Here is a 21,646-nt window from a genome sequence, read left to right as displayed (position 1 = left end):
AACCATTTAAAACACCAAAACCATTCTTAACTTGTGAGCCATATAAAGATAGGCAGCTGGTGAGATTTACTGCTGCCTGGAATAAAGGACAAAACCACATGATCATCTCAGTGCAATTGGTGGCTTCTAAAATGGCCCCCAAGTAACCCCTACCTCCTACTACTCACAACCTTGTGTAATCTTTTCCCTTGAACGTGGGCTGGACCTAGTGACTCATTTCTAACAATAGAAGACTGCAAAAGAGATTGGATGTCACTTTGGAGATTAGGTTACCAGAAGACTGTGATTCTATCTTGCTGTGCTTTCTCTCAGGACTCTGGCTCTCGGGGGAGCAAGCTGCCCTGTTTTGAGTAGCGTGTGGAGAGGGCCACGTGGCAAGGAACTGAGGTCTGGCCAACAGCCAGCAAGGACCTGAAACCTACCAAAAAACATGAGTGAGCTTAGAATTGGATCTTCTAAGGTCTGCCAGTAGTCACCTAAATAAGATTGGAAAGGAATTGGCACCTAGTTAACCTTTAGATGAATGCAACTGTGACCAATAGCTTAATTACAGCCTTGTGAGAGAGCCTGAGTCAGAGGCACTCTACTAAAGCTGCCTGTGCCTGTATTCCTGACCCTCAAAAACTGTGATAGTAAATGTTTTCTTGTTTTAAGCTGCTCAGTTTTGGGGTAATTTGTTTTAAGTAACAGTAGATCATTACTACATCAGCAGATACAGAAAAAATACATGACAAAATCCAACACTCATTCATAATTTAAAAATTCTCAACAAACTAGAAATAGAAGGGAGTTCACTCAATCTGATCAAAAGCATTTATGAAAAAACTTACTACCAACATCATACTTCTCAATGAAAGACTAAGTCCTTTACCCTAACATCAGAAGCAAGGTGAGGATGTTATATGTCACCATTTCTATCAACATTCTGTTGGAGATTGTAGCCAATGCAAAAGGCGGGGGGGGGGGGGGGGGGGGGGGCTGGGAGGCTCAGTTGGTTAAGTGGCTAACTCTTGATTTCAGCTTAGGTCAGGATCTCAGGTTTCTAGGATCAAGCCCCATGTTGGAATCTGCGCTTAGCGGGGAGTCTGCTTAAAGATTCTCTCTCTCTGCCTCTTTTTGCCCTTCCCCTTTGTTCTTGCTTGCTCACTCTCAAAAATCTTGTTTTTTAAAAAAAAGTCATAAAGACAGGTAGTAATATTACATAACTTAGCTTGTTTGAGCCTTGATGCTGGTCCATCCTCAGTATACCTTGCAAAAATCCAGCCATTTCGTTACTGCCATGCAAAAAGTTATCTTGAACAGAGATTTAAGTGAAAGAGCAGAGATGGGCACCTGGGTGGCACAGGGGTTGAGTGTCTGCCTGTAGCTCAGGGCGTGATCCCGGGGTCTCGGGATAGACTCCAGCATCAGGCTCCCTATGGGGCCTCTGCCTCTCTCTGTGTGTCTCTCATGAATAAATAAATAATCTAAAAAAAGAGTAGAGGGGCGCCTTGGTGGCTTGGTTGAGTGTCTGCCTTCGGCTCAGGGTGTGGTCCTGGAGTCCCTGGGTCAAGTTCCACATCGGGCTCCCTGTGGGGAACCTGCTTCTCCTTCTGCCTATGTCTCTGTCTCTCTCTCTCTCTCTCTGTCTCTCATGAATGGATGAATAAAATCTTTAAAAATAATAATAAAGAGTCGAGATAGAGCTTTCATCTTCATGTTGCACCACGTGCTAACAAGTACTAGCTAGCTTTCTGGTATTTTTGTATTTGCAAAATGCACATAGGTCTCCTGTGAGGACATAGGTAGTTTGCTGTTAAACATTTCCAAATGAGGGGATCCCTGGGTGGCGCAGCGGTTTAGCGCCTGCCTTTGGCCCAGGGCGCGATCCTGGAGACCCCGGATCAAGTCCCACGTCGGGCTCCCGGTGCATGGAGCCTGCTTCTCCCTCTGCCTGTGTCTCTACCTCTCTCTCTGTGTGTGTGTGACTATCATAAATAAAAAAATTTTTTAAATTTAAAAAGAAATTCCAAATGAGAATCAAGTACCATCATCCCCTCATGCAGATTCTCCTATGCAGTACAGCCTTTCTTCTTTGTGAATGGCATCTGCCTCTATCTCAGCAAGAAAGGTCTCAGAATTTATAACTGCTTTTATTTGGGGTATGGAAATTTTACAGTTCTTATGTACACACATATGTTTAATGAGAATCGTGTATGATTTACTGAAGATGTGTTCCTGTTTGCTTATTCATTATTTTTTCCTTTTTCCATTTTTCAGTACATGTACTAGCCTTAGCAAGTTCTGTTCCAAACTCAGGCACCTTGACTTGGCTTCCTGTACATCAATAACAAACATGTCTCTTAAAGCTCTGAGGTAAATTTCTTATAACAAGAATGTCCAGTAATCAGAACAAATACTGATTTTTTTTTTTCATTTCAAATAACCGAAATAAAGTTGGAATTGAAGGAAACTGTTTTATGGATATGTACTATAGTTCAGAATAGATCTTCTGTTTTATCATTTGCCCAAATTACAGGACACATTCAGGGTAAAATGACTAGAGGTAACTAGGATTCTGAACAGACTGGTACAGTGTATCCATAAATGATTAGATTTCTATGAAGGTTTGATTCCCCCCCGCTCCCCAAAACGCCACATATCATTATAGCTAGTGATTAAAGCAGCACTCTGTGGAGTCAGGTGATTGACAAATGTAACCCTTGTGAACTTTTCCTTATCATCTCATTGTGCTGTTGTTAGGATTAAACAGTATTATCATTGTTTGATAATATTAGGCCAAACCATACAAAGTTGCCAGTGTTTAATAACAACTTTTGTCTTATAAAAATGACAGCTTTTTAAAGTACATTACGGAAGGTGTGCCTTAAGGAAGGTGAAATGTCCATTCTCTTTGTACCTTTACTTTTTTATCAGTCTTTTACAAGTTACTATAGTCCCATGTATTGGTTATGTTTCATGAGTAATAAAAATTAAGCTATTAAAAGAAGAAATGTAGGTTTAGTTAAGTATAAGTAACCTAGAAATGTGGCTTTTTCTAGACCTTCCTATGAATATTGAGTACATATGTATCGAAGGCCATTTGCCATGTAGGATAATAAGTAGGATAATACAACATTTATAGCTTATAAAATATTTTCACATAAATAATTTCATGTATTTAAAAACTATGTGAGGCATATAGGACAGACATGTAATAGATAAGAAAATCTAAAACAACAACAACAACAACAAAAGAAAATCTAAAACATTTTTGAATGCCAGGTAATGTGATTAACCTTGGGATGTCACTAAATAAGGTATTGTTACTGCCTATGAGCTGCTCAGAGTCTAGTAGGAGAAAAAATAATAAACATGTTGTTATATCATAGTGATAAGTGCTATTATAGAAGTGAGTGCATCCATTTGGGGAGAATATAGGCTATGGCTGATCTTAGATTAAGAGAAGTTCAGGCAGGATCCTAAAGGGACTTGCTTGAAGTCACACTGTTAATGTTGAAGAATGGACTTGAACAAGATCCCCCACCTTCATTCTATAAAACAATTAAAGCAATATTTTCCACCTTGCGCTTGGGATTCTTGCATAGCTCAAATGTGAAATCAAAGATGAAACTGGTATTTGATAGAAGGCAGAGATCAAACACAATATATCCTAAATTTAGTCTACGGAGACAGTACCCTAGAGACTTCAGAGATAAGGAAAATTTATGGATCCTGTATAATTTTTTAAATAATTTAAACGTCTTCATTATTACTTTGACAAGTAATAGAATTATTTGATAAGGAATATGAATCTAAACTTCACTAATTACTCTGTTAACGTGACAGGTCACTTAATTCCTATTTCTTTCCCAGAGATGTTTTAAACATGTGTGATATGTGCAAAAAGAATATATTTGCAAAGGATAAACCTCCATAACAATCTAATACATCTGAAAAACAGTATTGTGCTTTATGCTTGTTTAGCTGATTTGAGATGACATTCCTTTCGATTCTAATCACCACTTCCTTTTAATTCTGATTGCCATAGTGATAAAATCCCACATGAACTCCACCAGCGTTGCTAAATATGCTTTGTTGTTGTTGTTGTTGTGGGATTGCCTATATTATAAATCTATGTTAAGTAAATGTAATTATTCTTGTGGGAAAGCATGGAGCTGTAGCCTTTCCCTGACCTAAATAGCCAATAAAATGAGACTTTGGTGCCTTTGGAACTGAATTTAGTCATAAGTTTGTTTCATTTTGTTTTGTCCTCAGTGAGGGATGTCCACTGTTGGAGCAATTAAACATTTCCTGGTGTGACCAAGTAACCAAGGATGGCATCCAAGCACTAGTGAGAGGCTGTGGGGGTCTGAAGGCTTTATTCTTAAAAGGCTGCACACAGGTAATACTCCATGTCATGCCTGTAAATTTTAGAAGAACCAGGAACTTTGTAGGTAGCCCAAAGATAGCTGTGGTAGCTGAAGAAATATGTAGTTCTATATTATTGATAAAAAATACATGGTTACCAGGCAGCCTGGGTGGCTCAGCGGTTTAAGCGCCTGCCTTCGGCCCAGGGCGTGATCCCAGAGTCCCAGGATCCAGTCCCACATCAGACTCCCTGCATGGAGCCTGCTCCTCCCTCTGCCTGTGTCTCTGTCTCTCTCTCTGTCCTCATGAATAAATAAATAAAATCTTAAAAAAAAAAAAAAAAAACATGGTTACCAAAAATTAAAGTGTCTTCCATAGAGTAAAAAATATATATGAAAAGAATTAACATCTGATGGAAGATAATTTCTAAGGGTAGGCGAGATGGGGCGATAAAATCTCACTGAGCATGCTCCATGGGTAGGAAGCATATTACACAATTTAATCTGAAAAGAAAACTTGCCATGTTGTCACTGCCTGAGACTGTGAACTGGAGAGGCAAGGAAGGCAGTCTTAGCAGTTTTCGCTAGTGGTTTAACTAACGGGTTAAATGTGCCAGGTATACAGATCCTACAATTCATAGTATTGATGTTTACTTCCTGCCAGTCACATTACAAATTCCAACATATTTTGTCATTAAAAAGTTTACTGTTTTCCTATTTTACTGTGATAAAAATAGAGAGAGAGAGAGAGAGAGAGGAGTTGACATTGCAGCATTTGAAGGAAAAATCAAAAGTGAGTTTAGAAGTGACACAAGGTAGGGCTAGGCTCTTGTAACATTATTTTATTAATGGTTACTGAAACCATTCCTTGGATTTTGTTAAAAGGGCCTTTATTCCTTCACCATGGTGGGAGGAGTTCCATTGTTTGAGACAGAGCTTTGGAAGTAAAATTGCCTTAAAACAACAGCTTGAGCTTCTGGTTATTTATGGAATCCTGAAAAATATTGATTGGGATGCACCATTATAATCAATTACTTACCATCTGTTCTCAGCACTGTATGCATGGCACTGATCTTCCAGCAGGAGATAAACCGGATTCCTTTCTCAGCTCCTGCTCCCAAAAGTTTCTTTTTAAAAAACTTTATATAGGAAGTATAGAAGTGTGAAAATTATTTTAGCTTCATAATCCCTGAGCAAAATGCTGTGAGGCATATTTATCAGAAGAAAAATCCATAAACATTAGGTAGTGTTTATCTTTTTCTTGATGTAGTGATTGTATGAATTTGATGTGGTTGGAACTGATGAAAAATACTGATAGCCATACTAATGATATGAATTACACCTTTATGTGATCACAGCTTCTGGTTCATTGTTCCTTTGAAACTTGGTTGGCTGTATTTAGAATGTGTATATATAGTCCTGAATCTTTATCCCTTGAAATGGTGTTTGTAATTATTTTTCTCTTTTTAATTTTTGTAGCTAGAAGATGAAGCTCTCAAGTACATAGGTGCACACTGTCCTGAACTGGTGACTTTGAACTTGCAGACTTGCTTAGTAAGCAGCACTTCCCACAATTCTTTTGTATTCAGTAATTCATTTCAGTAATATTTTGTAAGAGCTTCAGTTATCGAGATCAGTGGTTTTTCCCCCTCAGCCCTGGCGACACAGTAAACACACAGATGATTCTTTGCGTGCTTAATGATACTCACTCCTGAGGGTTTTGACATAGGTAATAAAGATACCTCATGCAGAATTCCAAATAAGCGGGCAGCCCGAGTGGCTCAGCGGTTTAGCGCCGCCTTCAGCCCAGGGCCTGATCCTGGAGACCTGGGATCGAGTCCCACATTGGGCTTCCTGCATGGAGCCTGCTTCTCCCTCTGCCTGTGTCTCTGCCTCTTTCTCTCTCTCTCTGTGTCTCTCATGAATAGATAAATAAAATCTTAAAAAAAAAAAAGAATTCCAAATAAGCAAACTATAACTCCACTCCTTTTCTTTTCTACTTTTAGAAGTGAATTATTCACAGACTTTAGTACTTAGAATATTTTTGGTAAATTAATTGCAGTCATGCCAATAAGATCTCAGTCATAACTATTGGGAACCACTGATCTAAACAGATGACAAGCAAAATGTACTCTCTAAATTATTTCCAAGTAGTATTTGTAGTTCACATTTGGCTTGTTTAGACTGTCAACTTTTGGTGGTCTATCTCCAAAGCCCTGCATTTTGCACATAGAATTTGCTGAAACTATTCAGGGTCCTAGAACATTGACAACAAATACACTTTTAGCTTTTCTCTCTTGTCTTAAGAATTACAAATATCTGTTGCCTTGGAATGAGAGCCTCTCATAACAATGAAAAAAATTGATGAGGGTTTTCCTTGTTTTTGCTAAAACTTCTGCTCATTATACCCTCCCCTTCTTGTATGATCACCTGAAACTTAAGAGCATAGCGCTTGTTTAAAGGTGACACATAAAAGGCCACGTTTTGTGCAATTGAAGCAACCTCCCCATCTAGCCCTTAAGGGATGGTGCTGATAAATGATCTGCTTGGGAGGCCTCCTGAAGACTGAGTTTAAAGGAATGACATTCCTTTTAATTCTCATCACTGCTTACTTCTAATTCTGATTGCCATCATTGCTCTCAGAATTTGCCTAATTTCATTTATGAAACTGAAATATTTGGCCTGACAGGAAGAGCTTACACAACTGTTATAAACATGAAACCATCATCTTACAGTGATAGGAAAAAAATTGTTCTCAGGCATCTTTGGATTTTACACACACACACACACACAGATAGACTCTGTATATATTTGTGTGGCTATATGTTAAATACACATTTGCACAACTATATAAATACATACATACCATACCTAACCTTTTCTGTTTTAGTTTCATTTCCTTGATCCTTCCAGCAGACAGAAATCACAGCCAGTAATCATAAAGAACCAGTTCTATCATGTATTTTACTCTTTCCCTTCACCCAGATCTTAGGACATAAGGACATATGTCATTCCTTCTGTAGAATGTGATGGACATAAGTCATTCCTTCTGTAGAATGTGATGCAATGATTCTTATTCCTAAGACTTCACGTTTCTGCCCAAAACTGTTGACATGACCGAAGTACATTCTTGGTCATTCTCTTTTTCTTGTCTAATTTGAAAACATAAAAGTTTGGTAAGTTTTATTTTAAAATCTGAAGAATTGGGATCCCTGGGTGGCGCAGCGGTTTGGCGCCTGCCTTTGGCCCAGGGCGCGATCCTGGAGACCCGGGATCGAATCCCACGTCGGGCTCCCGGTGCACGGAGCCTGCTTCTCCCTCTGCCTGTGTCTCTGCCTCTCTCTCTCTCTCTCTCTGTGTGACTATCATAAATAAATAAAAATTAAAAAAAAAAATCTGAAGAATTGTTACATAGGACTTTCTTCTTCAGTAATCCCTTATAGACTTGAAAACATTAAGAGGCAAAGAGCAACACAGCCCTACAATATTTTCCCAATATTATGTGACACAAATTCTCATTGACCTGATAAATATGCATGTTTATTGATTGCTGCCTCCCCTTTTACATTTCAATTATCCTCATTTAGTAATAACTGCACATCATACTTGCATGGCACTTTTTTAGTTACTTCCACATGTGTTGATCCTTGTTAATTTATCCTCATGGATAAATCTTGTATCTGCCTTAGCATCCTTTTTTTAAATCTGTATCTTGCTTCAGTTATACAATATTGAGAATATACTGATTTAAGCAGTGAATATTTAAAGCTTGATTTTTTTTTCCCAGTTGTCCTGGCAACCTAAGGACACTCATTAAGCAGAGATGACAAGTGAGCTTTATTCTGAGGCTTACACAAAATTTGTGAATCTAGCAGGACAAATTGAAGTACTAATCATATCCAACATGTTAAGGTGTTTATAAGTGGCATCTTTTTTTTTTTTAGGATAACATATTAGTGTGACCTTTTTTTTAGAATATAAAAGTATATTTGAGTTGGATACAGATGTTTATCTCCATAAATTAGGGTGTTCTTTATTATACAACTAAGATAAATAAATGGAAAAAATGAAATGATCTGTGGTTGATATAAAGTTGCAACTGTCATCCACAGTTGTTTTATTTTTTCAGTAAGTTAATATCAGTGTCAATTTTGGACTTACAAATATGTTTGTACTGCTGTTTTTATCTATTTTCTAGGTTTTAAAGTAATTTAATTGAATCTACCCTATGATGTACCTCATGCTGTTCCCAGTCTCATTAGGTTAAAAGAATCTCATTAGTGCTTCTTCCGTTTACACCAAAAATGAGCACAGGGGTGGGTGCGTGGTGGTCTCAGTCTCGTGTGACTCCTGATCTCAGGGTCGTGAGTTCAAGACCCATGTTGGGCATGGAGTCTACTTAAAAAAAGAAGGGGAAAAAAATGAGCAGATTCTCTCACAAAGTAAATCAAAAGGAACTGAAAATGAGGAACAAAGTGTGCTCATTTTCTTTTAGGTCTGCTACTTGATTAATATTAGATCTGTGTTGTGTTTTTTTTTTTTTTTTTTCTTTTTGGTGCTTATTTTCAGAGATAACATTTTTTTTCCTTATTTTTCTTCTGCTAAGTTACTAATATCTATGGGGGGTTTTTTGCTCTTATTTTTTAGCAAATCACAGATGAAGGTCTCATTACTATATGCAGAGGGTGCCATAAGTTACAGTCCCTCTGTGCCTCCGGCTGCTCCAACATCACAGATGCCATCCTGAATGCTCTAGGTCAGAACTGTCCACGGCTTAGGTAAACATTTCTTGTTTAGCTCAAAAAATCTGGGGAAAGGAACAAAGGCATTCTTCACCCAAATTTATCTCTTGGAACTTTGATATTTTTAAGGTAGACACTACAAGGCTGCTGCCCTTTTAGATGCTCACCTGCTTGCTTTGTACCTCATTTAATTACATGTAATTGGCTTAAACCAAGGGGTGATAGCCCCCATTTCCTATTTCTTGCTATCCATAGTAGAATAAAATTAACATTTTATTTCATTACTTGAGAAATGAAATAAAGGCATTTTATTTTCTCTTCTTAATACTTTCATATAATTCCTTTCTGGAGAAAGTTCTTAAGGGCCTACCCTGTGGTTATTTGTTGTGGTAATGATGCCAGATACATAGTTAAGTATTTAAAAAGAAAAAACAGCCCTGCAAGAAAACTTCCTTTGTGCTTATAGTCTTTTAGAGCAAGCCTTATTTCTCTATGTTTCCTCCTCTTTGTCTAAATATAGGATTGGCTGAATATTTACCAAGAATGCCATGTTAGCATGCATATGGTTTCAAGCCCATATTGGTTTTATAAAAGCACACAACATGCTGTTTTGTAATAAATAGGCATGATCCCCATATACCTTTTTTGTTTTTATAACAGAACCTTTATTGTACTTAACATGTTAGATATGTTAACCATTGTTTTAAGTGATTTGCAAATATTAATTCATTCAGTCCTCAAAATAGCATGTAAGCACTGTTACTATCTCCATTACAGATGAGAAAACTAAAGCACAGAGCAGTCAGGTAACCTGTTCAAGGTCTCACAGCTAGTGAGTTCAGGAGCAAGGATTCAAATCCAGGCAGTCCGGCTCCAGAACCCAGGAAACCACATATAATAATCATTGTAAACCCATATAACTTTATTAAAGCTTTTGATTATCACCTGGCTAGGGGCCTAACCATAATTATTAAAAGAAAATTTAATTTGCCTAGATTATCAAAACTCCTTGATTGATCATAGACTTGGTCAAAATTAATAATATCAGAGGCTGGGAGCTGAGGAGGTAGCCAGACTCCTCACTAAGAATATTACACATTACCTTTTTCTCTTTTAAAGAGAGGAGTGTTCAGCTCCTTACTCCTTCGTGGTTTATTTTATTGGTCGAACACAATGATTCTCAAACATAATCAAAAGTTAGGTTTCAGTCAGATCACACTTTCCCATTAAATATCCGTTTCTAATTGATTGTTAGTTAATAATGATTTCTTTTCTGTAGCTTTGTTTCATCTCACGTAGTAAGCAATTTGTAAGCAAACATAAAAATGTTCTTTGGTACTATCATGCAGACGCCACCAAACTTTTCACAGAAAAGAGCTACTTTTGATCCTGGTCCTGTGGTTGGGCTTTCGGTTGATGTTCAGCAGTCCCTGAGGAGGAGAGAGGCTGCCAGCTCAGCCCTGCTCTGCCCTGGGCCTCCCTGAGAGCCTGTGGGCAGAGGCAGGAAGCTTAAGGGCATTTTTTCATAAGTATGGAATTTCATACTTGGGACAGGACTGTAATTAACAGTCCCGTCATACATTTTTAAAAGCTATTTAAATCTGAGTGAACTTACATGTAAAATAGGGAAAGAGAATAATTTACTTGAGCAACAGATTAATTGAAACAGAGTATTTATCTCCATTTCCTTTGGTTTCTAGGAGCAGGCTGCCCTCTGGGGGTTAGCAGTATGCCATCAAGAAGGCTTTTAAGTGCGTTTTTCATGCATTTTGGCATTAAATACAAGCTTCTATTATATTCTTCTGATTGCATCACCCTGAAATGTGTTATTTACAGGACCACTTTATGATGACTCCATGAAAATGAATGGCAAGATCTGTATACACTTGGCTGTTAATGTCACTATATCATGCAGTGCTTAGGGAACAGGAGGTTGTTTTCTTAATTTCTTGTTGTTTTAATAAACCCAGTTTTCAGGGAACACAGGATTGACTTTCACTTTTGTGTTGTGTTTTTTTAACAGAATATTAGAAGTGGCAAGGTGTTCTCAGTTAACAGATGTAGGCTTTACCACTCTGGCCAGGGTAAGTATTTTCTCCTGGTCCTGTAGGTTTGGTGTGGGATTTTTTTTTTTTTTTCCCCCAGAACAGTGAGCAATGAGGGAAAATTGGAATGACAGTAGAATTGAGGGTGTGGGATATGAGGGAACTTCTCTGGTAGGTGTGCCTGAGCATTGTTGTGCTGCAGCTATAAGCCTGTATAACACAAACTACTCTGGAAACATAGCCATGCTTTGGAGAACATGATGCTCCTTCATGAGACTTGATTTGCCACATTTTCATTAAATGGTAAATTACACAGGGCCTTCCTAATGCTTCATGAAAAAAATCTTTCTTGGTTATTTGGTATGCGACTGGTGGGTGAGAGTAACGTTGAAAGAAACATAGAAGCCTGAGTTTAAATGGAGATTGTTTGAGGCATCTGGGTGGCTCAGTTGGTTGTGTCTGCCTTCCACTCAGGTCATGGGATCGAGCCCTGCATCGGGCTCCCTGCTCAGGGAGAAGCCTGCTTTTCCCTCTCCCGCTCCCCCTGCTTATGTTCTCTCTCTCTCTCTCTATCAAATAAATGAAAACTTTAGAAAGTGAATAAAAAATAAAATTATGCTGTCTTTAAGCAGTATAATGGAATATAAGAAGGAACATTTGCTTTCATGCAGATTGGTGGAATACTAATGGGTGAGGGGCAGCATGTGGCATAACTAAATGAGGACACAAAGCTTACCTTCCATTCTTCCAAAGAAATAGTTTTCATTAAATTATTTACGGTTGGAAGGATCTGTATTAGCTTGGTATTAATGTTCAGAAAATTTATTCCCTTGGACTTGTAAGAGATTAGATAGATATTTCAAATGTAGAATAACTGAGAAATTTCCACTGTGATCAAGGCCTTTTAAAATGTGTTAATGGGGGACACCTGGGTAGCTTAGCAGTTGAGCATCTGCCTTCAGGTCAGGGTGTGATCCTGGGTCCGGAGATCAAGTCCTACATCGGGCTCCTTCTAAGGACCCTGCTTCTCCCGCGGCCTATGTCTCTGCCCCTCTCTATTTGTCTCTCATGAATAAAATAAATCAGATCTTTTAAAAATAATATAATAATAAATAAATAAAATGTGTTAATGGACTAAGGCAGAAAGTGACACCAACTCTGAAACGTAAGATTTTTGCATTCATTCATGGGAGACATGAATGGGAGACCCCAGGATCACGCCCCGAGCCAAAGGCAAACAATCAACTGCTGAGCCACCCAGGCATCCCTTTTCCTGTGTTTTAAGTGTTGGTGCTGTAATGTTTCGTTTTATATTCTGTAGAATTGCCATGAGCTTGAAAAGATGGACCTGGAAGAGTGTGTTCAGGTAAGAGTGTGGATTTTTACTCAGAAATACTATATGATAGGGCACCTGGGTGGCTCAGTTGGTTAGGCATTGGACTCTTGGATTTGGCTCAGAGTCATGATATCAAGTCCTGCTTGGTCTCCGTGCTCAGCAGGGAGTCTACTTGAGATTCTCTCTCTCCCCCTTTGCCCCACCCCCACCCCACTTGCACTCTCTCTTTCTCTCTCTCAAATAAATAAATCTTAAAAAAAAAAAAAGGTGAGAGAGAGATACATACAGTATGGTAGAAACTTACAGAAAAGAAAAAACTTATATAATACAGGTACATGAAAACATTCAGTTCCCTACCCTAATGTAGTGTCTGGCAGCACTGCTGACTCCATTTATTGAGGTGTCCTCCAGGCTTCCTAGGCAGAAGTACTCATGGTATATGTGGTAAGGAAGTAGGAAAATACATGCCATCGGTAAGGTTACCAGTGGAAAGAAAGCAAGCCCAAGCATTCAGACCATAAAGAAATTAAAATGTTTCCTTAGACCTATAGGGTTATAATACTAAGAAATAATTAAAGCCCCATCACATTGATAATATGGCACTGCCCTTTTTTTAAAAAATGATAAAAATAAAGATATTTCTAGTGACTATAGAAGTTAATTTTTTCTAAATTACTTATTATCCAGACACCACTTAGCAACTGTTCTTACTAAATTAAAACTTACTGGGACGCCTGAATGGCTCAGCAGTTGAGTGTCTGCCTTTGGCTCGAGGTATGATCCCGGGGTTACGGGATCGAGTCCCACATCAGGCTCCCTGCATGGAGCCTGCTTCTCCCTTTGCCTATGTCTTTGCCTATCTCTTTCAGTGTCTCTCATGAATAAATAAATAAAATCTTTTAAAAATAAAAATAAAATAAGTTAAAACTTACTGACATCCATCTATCTCTTGCACATGCCTGAGTGTCCTTTGTGTCCTCTCTGGTGTTACTCCTGAGTGATATGCATGTGCCTTGCATCTTCCACCATTTCTTAGCCCCTGTGAAGCTATGTACATTATAATCATCATCATCATTTCAGAGTAAGAGAAGCATTTGTAAAGAAGCACTGATTTACTTTCCAGCCTAAGATAACTATAAAAGACTGTTCTTCCTTCAAGAGTTCCTCCTTCTAAAAAAAAAAAAGAAAAAAAGAGTTCCTCCTTCTATGAACTATGTTCATAGTTGACTCAGATTCCAGCAGCCCCTTTTCTGCCACCTTCAGGAAAATACCTGACTCCCAGGTTATCAAATCAGAGTTGTGACATGGCTTATAAAATATAGGATAAATATATATTCTTAAAAATTTGAGGATATTCCCACATTAATTTTTTTTATGGAGCAGTGTCTTCTTATTCTTTTCTGTGGTGGTTCTAAGGCGGTAAAACAAAGTCCAGTGGGTAGAAGTTACAAGGAGACAGATTTTCATTCATTTCAAAAACAAAGGATTTTTCAACAGACTTGTTCAAAGATGAAGACTACAGATGACTAGATATGTTCAAACCTGGCTGGATAGGTTCTCAAAGAACAGGTTCAAGTAGCAAATAGGATTTCAATCTTAAGATTCAGTTATTTTGTGATTAATATCAGGATACCAGTTTAGAATACAATGTATTCAAGAATGAGGTACAGCCCTGAAGCTTTTTTGGAATTATACCTATAATAAACTTATGTGTTTCTTTCAGATAACAGATAGCACATTAATCCAACTTTCTATACACTGTCCTCGACTTCAAGTATTGGTAAGTTTGACTTTTTAAAAGTTTTATGTGTTCATTGGATTTAGTCAAAACCTAGCTCTTATTTTCTTCTTGGTGTCTGGCTACCATTTTGGGGAAAACATATTTCTACAAGTTGCCAACTTATAGAGGACCAAGGATTATGTACTTGGAGATTGAAAAGTGACATGGAGAATATGAGTTCTCTCCCACATGAATTACACTTAACCCTGAAGGATGTTAAACTTCAGAGATCCAAGGGCAACTGGGTGGCTCAGTCGGGTAGGCATCTGCCTTCAGCTCGGGTCATGATCCCAGGGTCCTGGGATCGAGCCCGGAGTTGGGTTCCCTGCTCAGTGGAGAGTCTGCTGCTTCCTCTCCCGCTCCCCCTGCTTATGCATTCCCTCTCTCCTGTCGAATAAATAAATAAAAATTTAAATAAATTTCAAAGATCCAGGAGACAAGGTGGCCCAAAATACAGTTTGCTTCAGCCTGACATTAAATGGTACTGTAAAACAGAATTAGTCATGGCTTTACTGGGGGTGTTCTCTGTTACTGTTTCCAGTAACACACTGTGGGAAAACATTCTGCTTAACTATTTTGTGTCCAGGCTCATTTTTTGTGTGTATTTGATGACATATTACTACCCAGAATTGGGACAAGGGGTTCTGAGTTTCACGTGGAGGAACCAGGGTATTAAGGAAAATTGATAAAGAGGTTTATGTGAAGAGATGACCACACTTAACAGGTGTAGGAATCATCTTCAGTTAGTTAACTATTTTGGCATTTCTCTGTATCAGGTATTCAGTGTTTAGTCCAAATTCCAGAAAATTGTGTTCAAGAAAAGCTTGAACCCCTCTTGTCCCTGTAGAAAAGTGTTAATTTGTATGTGGGGGTGGATATCGTATCTTGTTCAGGAACTGTTTTCAGTCATTGCATGAATTCACACAGTATGTTTAGAATCACACACAGATGGGGCAGCCCTGGTGGTGCAGCGGTTTGGCGCCTGCTGCAGCCTGGGGTGTGATCCTGGAGACCCGGGATCGAGTCCCACATCGGGCTCCCTGCATGGAGCCTGCTTCTCCCTCTGCCTATGTCTCTGCCTCTCTCTCTGTGTCTATGAATAAATAAATAAAATCTTTAAAAAAAAAAAAAAGAATCATACACAGAGGGACATCTGGGTGGCTCAGTGGTTGAATGTCCCAACTCGATTTCGACTCAAGCCATGATCTCAAAGTTGTAGGATCGAGCCCTGCATCAGGCTCCACACCAGGCATGGAGCCTACTTAAGATTCTGTTTCTCCCTCTCCCTCTGCCCCTTCTCCCCCACAAAAAAAGAATCACACACAAAAATGTCAGTATTGATTGTCAAAAGCAGAAACCCAGCAACTCTAGTTTGCTTTCTTCATTTCACCATATAGATCTTGTGATGGCTTCGTATACATCACAGTCCAACCCAGAAGGTTTCCTTTCTGGCTGTACACAGGCCAGTGGCTAGAAGAATGACACGAGATGTTTCAGTGTCCTTCCTTGCTCTATTTGGCTGCAGAGTCTGTCTCACTGTGAGCTGATCACAGACGATGGAATTCGTCACCTGGGGAATGGGGCCTGCGCCCATGACCAGCTGGAGGTGATTGAACTGGACAACTGCCCGCTAATCACAGATGCTTCCCTGGAGCACTTGAAGAGTTGTCACAGCCTTGAGCGGATAGAACTCTATGACTGCCAGCAAATCACACGGGCTGGGATCAAGAGACTCAGGGTAAAGATGGCTGCACACTCTCCAGCTCTGTGCTCTCGGCACCTTTCCTTCTTTATTTTTTCCTGTCCTCCATTTCCTTTTTGTTTGTGTTTGCCTTTGTTTTAGATTTAGATTTCTGTGATTTTTATATTTACTTGGACATTTAGCAAAGAGGAAAAAAAAATAGAGAGCAAACCTAAGGGTAGATAGTTTTTACCTGTTGTTCCAGATGGAAATTTAGTGTGAAAATATTCACTGAGGGGAAGAAAGTAGGTCTCCTCCCAGCAGAGTCTCTCCTGTAATGTCCAGGGCTTAATAACATACCCAGAGTCAAAAACACATGCCAGATTCAGGAAAGAAAGGAATAACATAAAGAAAATATATATTGAGTTAAATGGGATTTAAGAATTTAATTTGAAAAAAAATTTTAATTTGTATTTCCTTTCACATCAAACCCTTTTGCTGGGCTTCTTATTTTTTTAAGACAACAAGTATTAAAGTATTAAGTAGGTTTTTTGGGGTTTTTTTACCTTTTCTTTTAGCCCCCATCCTCCATACTAAAGAGACCCATGGATAGTCAAACGGAAGGCAGGTTGCCAGCAAGGAGGTTATAAAAGGATGGATGAATCTCTATGTTAGGTTATTCACTTCAACAGAACAGATTTATTGGAACATCTGCTTCATACCTGCTGTGGGAAAGGCACTGTGCTTAGTGAGGCCCTTACAACCAGTGTCTACAAACATTCATGTTGGCCATATGGCATCTGACTCATAAAGGAGCACCAAATCTCATCTTGAGTTCCAGTTGACCTTTGTTCTTCCTCTTCCTTCTGACCTAGAAGACTGAGAGCATAACTGCAGTGGGGAGGCCTTGCAGCCATATTCCCTTTACACTGAAAGAGGAGAACCACAGGCCAACCAAAGCCTCTTCCGTGGACTCCTTACAGTAGGGTTCCTAGACTTGCCTGGTTGTACAGAATCTCTTCCATCTTTGAGTCCTCAAGACTTTTTATCTGTTCTTCAAATAATCACTTAGTACTTTTCCATTTTAATTTAGCCATTTATGTCTGGACTATTAAGTTCCATAAGAGTGGGATCTCCATGTTGACCATCTTTATACCCCCTAGATAACCAGCACAGTGCCTTGAGTATTGTAGGAATTCAGAAGCTATTTATGTAGTAAAAACTAGCAGTGTGTTGTTAAAAGAAGATAATGAGGTTTTTAAGGAAATATCAGAAGAAACATTGTCCACAATGACTTGGAAAAAATTATTTTAAGCTTGAATAATTTCCTTCAACTTTGGGAATCCAATTAGCAATCCCTTTGGGAGAGGTTAAGAGATTAGTTTGAAGTTTTTCCCCAGTTTTATTATTAAAAAGCAGGTACCAAAGTTATGTGAGCTACTTAGTCATTTAGAATAACCTGAAATGCTACAAAGCAGAACCCAGGCCTCTCAACATCCTGACTGGTACTCAGCCTCTGCCTCGCTCTCATGTTCACTCAGCCCCTGTGGTTTGTTGGGGTTTTTGTTTTGTTTTGTTTTGTTTTTTTCTGAAAAGCAACATTGCTCTTTCTGTTTAAGCCCTCTCTCTCAGTAATGTTTCTGTCTTGTTTCAGACCCATTTGCCCAATATTAAAGTCCACGCCTACTTCGCACCTGTCACTCCACCCCCATCAGTAGGGGGCAGCAGACAGCGATTCTGCAGATGCTGCATCATCCTATGACAATGGAGGTGGTCAACCTTGGTGAACTGAGTATTTAATGACACTTCTAGAGTTACAATGGAGTCTCCAGTGGAAGCAACCCCAGTGTTCTGGGCAAGGGTTATCAAGTGAGGGCAGCGTCCAGATCCCCAGAGCCACACATAACATGCATACCCACCCTCACCTCCACCCATTCAAGTTCTGTGACCAGGGGACTGAAGCCCATGCTGGCTTTATCACGTGGTTTGGTAAAACTTAACCATTCCCAGTGGACATGCCAAGAAGAAAATAGTAGGCAAGGTGGAGGGAAGGGGGCATTCCAGCAAACCCAGCGTTACTGCTCCTGCAGTTTCTTCATTTTGTGAAGGGGGTTTCTCTGGTGGTTTTGGAACAGCAGCTGCAGTCCTCCAGGGTCAAGGAAAGCATAGGAAAACAATATCTGTTGTATCCAGGGACCAGAAAGAAAATTTCTTTGCATCCTCTAAATGGTAGCTGTCCATCAGGAGATGACTACAGAGCTTCTGTGCTTCTTTGTCCCTAAGCCAACATGCTGAGCATGCTTACCAAGAAGGCTCATCCATTCCTCCTCCTATGTTCTCAGTATTTGGCCCAGAGGTTTCCCAAGTGGTTGCCCCGAAATCGCTGTGGTCCAAATGTGATGACTTACTCAAATTGTCACTGTCTGTAGCACACTTTGCACACCTGTCTTCCATTCTTTGTTGCTCCCTCCTGCATTCTGGCTCCATCTGTTCACCTGTTCATTGTCTGCTTACTCACACTCAGTTGTTACTCTTTTGCCGTTGTTGTGTTTACAGTGTGCATTTGGGATGATTAGTTGGGGTTACCAAACATTTTTAAAAGAGACATTATCAATAAATATTTTTTTAATTCTAAATTTTATCATTAGGGGACCCTGCCTGAATCTTTGCCAGTCTGAAGGGAAACCATAATAAAAACAAGAAATGTTATAAGAAGAAATTGAGCTAAAACTATTTTGATGAAAACAAACGTTGCTTTTTGGTTTCTGTTCTACTTTGTGATATATAATAATACGCATGATAGGCCCAGTATTCTCCCTGCACATTTTTCCTTCCATCAGACACCACTAACTTAATAAGGGAAGAGAAATGTGTTACTAGTAAACAGTGGAATGGTGAATCCCAAAACTGAGCTGAAAGCCCCCCAACCCAAGTTCAGACAGGTCGTATGTTCACTGGAATCTGAGTGTGAGCAGTAGCATCCCTGATTTGTGTCTGTAAGGTGGTTTTGCTATAGCAGGAACGCTACTACAGTTGCTATGCAGTCTAGCTGGTCAGTTTCTCTTTTTTCCCCCCTGTTCCAGCCTACCAGGGATAGAAGAATGACCCTAGAACAGCTGGTCAACCGTATGTCGGTGTTGATGGTCTATCTCGAATGTTGGCACCATGAAGGACCAGAACCATTTCAAAACCTGTCAACCTTCTCTCTCTTGTGCTCCAGACTTCCCATGAATGAAATGCAGGGATAACCAGGTGAACACTTTGGGGCCAGAGAAAGAAAACATTGAAAAGGAGAAGGGTGTTCAGTGTCTCTGCTGAGCATGGTCAGCAGAGCTGAAGGCAGGTATTCAGTGACCATGACTCAGAGTCAAAGAAGAGGCTTCCTTATCTTATGCCCAAAAAAAGTCATAAAGGATGAGGGAAATAAAATGAGTTTCTGAAGTACAAGAAGTAGATTTAAATCTAAACCCCAAAGTTAGAAACTTTGTGTGATATTTAAGAGGACAACTTTCTTCTTTTGGAGGAGGGGGGTATTTCAGGACATTATTGTGCAGTCCCTCATGATCTTCTACATGATCCAGGCTGTTAAAAGGTTTGTTATAACACTGAAGGTGCTGGCTCTACCAGCATATGTAGGAATAAAGTATGACTTCTTTCTCCACAAGCAATTTGATGAAAGAGTGCTAGAAATCTGTACTATCCGGCATTATTTCGCATGTTAAATTTATTTTAAATCCAAATCCAATTTTATTATTCCCTTGTAAAAGCTCAAATTACTTTTATTTTTCCTTCCCCCTTCTCCTTACCCTCTTTCTAAATTATCACATGAGGAATATACTTAAAAGAATTTTTTGAGCATAGTTGACATAGGAATATACTTTTTTTAAATATTTTATTTATTTGTTCATGAGAGACACACAGAGAGAGAGGAGGCAGAGACATAGGCAGAGGCCAGGCTCCATGCAGGGAGCCCGACGTGGGACTTGATTCCGGGTCTCCAGGATCAGGCCCTGGGCCGAAGGCACCGCTAAACTGCTGAGCCCCCCAGGCTGCCCTAGGAATATACTTTTTAAAGTGAGATTCATTCTCCTGATTATACTCTACCTATACAAAGATACATGCATACACACACTTCCAGATGTGGTTAATAATATTCAGATCCCCAGGTCACTCATTCAAACAAAACTAAGAAGAGAAATATTTAGGAGCCATCTGTTCTAACATACTAAGTTTTTTTTTTTAGTATTGCCTGAACAAATTAACCATAAAACTCTGATTGATTAGCGAGTATGGATTTAAATTGCCCACAGTTGAGGCTAGTAAGGCACTTCTTTACTTAAAAAGTACATAAATGTAAAAGACCCTATTCACGAGGACATGAACATCTTGGAAATGCCATTTCTCAACTCAAAGAGCATACCCACTCCTGTCTGGGTCAAGAACAGAGTCCAGTGAGAGAGAAAAGGAGCGTGTGGCACTGGCTTGTATGTGGTCAGGCCTTGTTCTTTTTGCAAGAAAATTTCAGGCCCATCAAGCATGGAAGGAAATACGTTTTTATGCCAGTCTGCAATCTACGCCAGCTGATGAAATGTACCAGGACCTTAAGAACCCAGAACATGGTAAGTGTTGGTTAGGTGGAAAGGGCTCTGCCATCTGAACATAATGCTTCCTCTCTTAATATCAAGGACACTTTTGAAAATTCAGTAAGGCTTCAGAGGTTTAGGAAAAACTCCTTGGTCCATTCATCTGACTCCAGAGTCCCAGGACTCTGCCTTCTATGATGAATACAGGGTGAATGAAGAGATTTGAGGGAAGTCAAAAGATACCCTCAGAGCTATTGCATAGACCCGCAGGTAGCCAGGAGGGGTTATTGCTGTGTCTGTGGAGGACATTATTAAACATCCAGATTACCTCTTTCTAAGCAGCCTTTCCCTCTACATTTTACAGCATCATTTGCTACGTGAGTAGCATCTTTTCTGGCCTCTACATTGGCTCCATCAAGGTGATTCCAGCTTTTTTTTTTTTTTTTTTTTTTTTTTGCGCTAACTTCTCCCATTTTCTTCCTATATTCATCCTTGCTTTCTATTTAAAGCCTCCATCTCACTCCCAGTGGTGCTACTGATTTATTCTTTGGGTCCTTTCCTAATCTAAGCAAAGTCTGTGGGCAACCTTGAATATAGTAACTATAGTATGGCTTGGGCCATTTTTCAGTGAGTGGTCTTGAATGTTTGCTTACCAAATTTGAAATCAAGCTGTTGGGTATGAAGAATAAGGGGATTTGGCTTCATCCTTTTTTTTTTCCCCCAATATTTGGAATATGAAAGCACATTGTGCTCTATGTTAAAAAAAAAAAAAAATTCCTCCTATTCTCCTCTTTAGTGGATGTAAGAGTATTTCTTAAATTTTTTTTTTTTAATTTCCACATCAGGTTGACATAGCAGACCTATAAGTCAGAAACTTTACGTATTCTTTATAGCACATATTTTAGAGGGACACTTGGCATATATTTTCATGATGCTTTATTTTGGGCTTTACAGGCCTTTTGAACTGTTCAATACAGCTCTAATGCTACAGCAGTCGGGTTCCTTTATTTCTCCTTATTGCCTTTTAAAATGCTTTGTTACCTTTTTGATAGCCCATTCATGCCATGGGGGGTTAAACAAAATGTGCGGTGGAACTTATCCTGGTCTGAAGTTGTAGGGAAGTATGAGTG

General features: G+C 39.3%; 1 protein-coding gene across 6 annotated transcripts in view; it reads left to right on the top strand.

The window, feature by feature from the left end:
- FBXL20 (F-box and leucine rich repeat protein 20) overlaps nucleotides 1-21,646 on the top strand; it is a 115,329-nt gene that overhangs the window by 83,486 nt on the left and 10,197 nt on the right. For 4 of the 6 annotated variants that reach the window (XM_077853057.1, XM_077853061.1, XM_077853059.1 and 1 more), the window contains 9 exons: nucleotides 2,260-2,355; nucleotides 4,258-4,384; nucleotides 5,829-5,903; nucleotides 8,997-9,127; nucleotides 11,115-11,175; nucleotides 12,458-12,502; nucleotides 14,196-14,252; nucleotides 15,778-15,990; nucleotides 19,017-21,506. In XM_077853057.1, the coding sequence (XP_077709183.1) occupies nucleotides 2,260-2,355; nucleotides 4,258-4,384; nucleotides 5,829-5,903; nucleotides 8,997-9,127; nucleotides 11,115-11,175; nucleotides 12,458-12,502; nucleotides 14,196-14,252; nucleotides 15,778-15,990; nucleotides 19,017-19,181 (970 nt within the window). In that variant the 3' untranslated portion in view covers nucleotides 19,182-21,506. Of the gene's footprint in view, nucleotides 1-2,259; nucleotides 2,356-4,257; nucleotides 4,385-5,828; nucleotides 5,904-8,996; nucleotides 9,128-11,114; nucleotides 11,176-12,457; nucleotides 12,503-14,195; nucleotides 14,253-15,777; nucleotides 15,991-17,587; nucleotides 18,575-19,016; nucleotides 21,507-21,646 lie in introns of those variants that run through there. The other 2 variants (XM_077853058.1, XM_077853062.1) reach the window with 2 other exon arrangements.

Source organism: Canis aureus, chromosome 16 (genome assembly GCF_053574225.1).
Source record: "Canis aureus isolate CA01 chromosome 16, VMU_Caureus_v.1.0, whole genome shotgun sequence".
NCBI lineage: Eukaryota > Metazoa > Chordata > Mammalia > Carnivora > Canidae > Canis > Canis aureus.
This window is presented reverse-complemented; position numbering and strand designations above follow the sequence as displayed.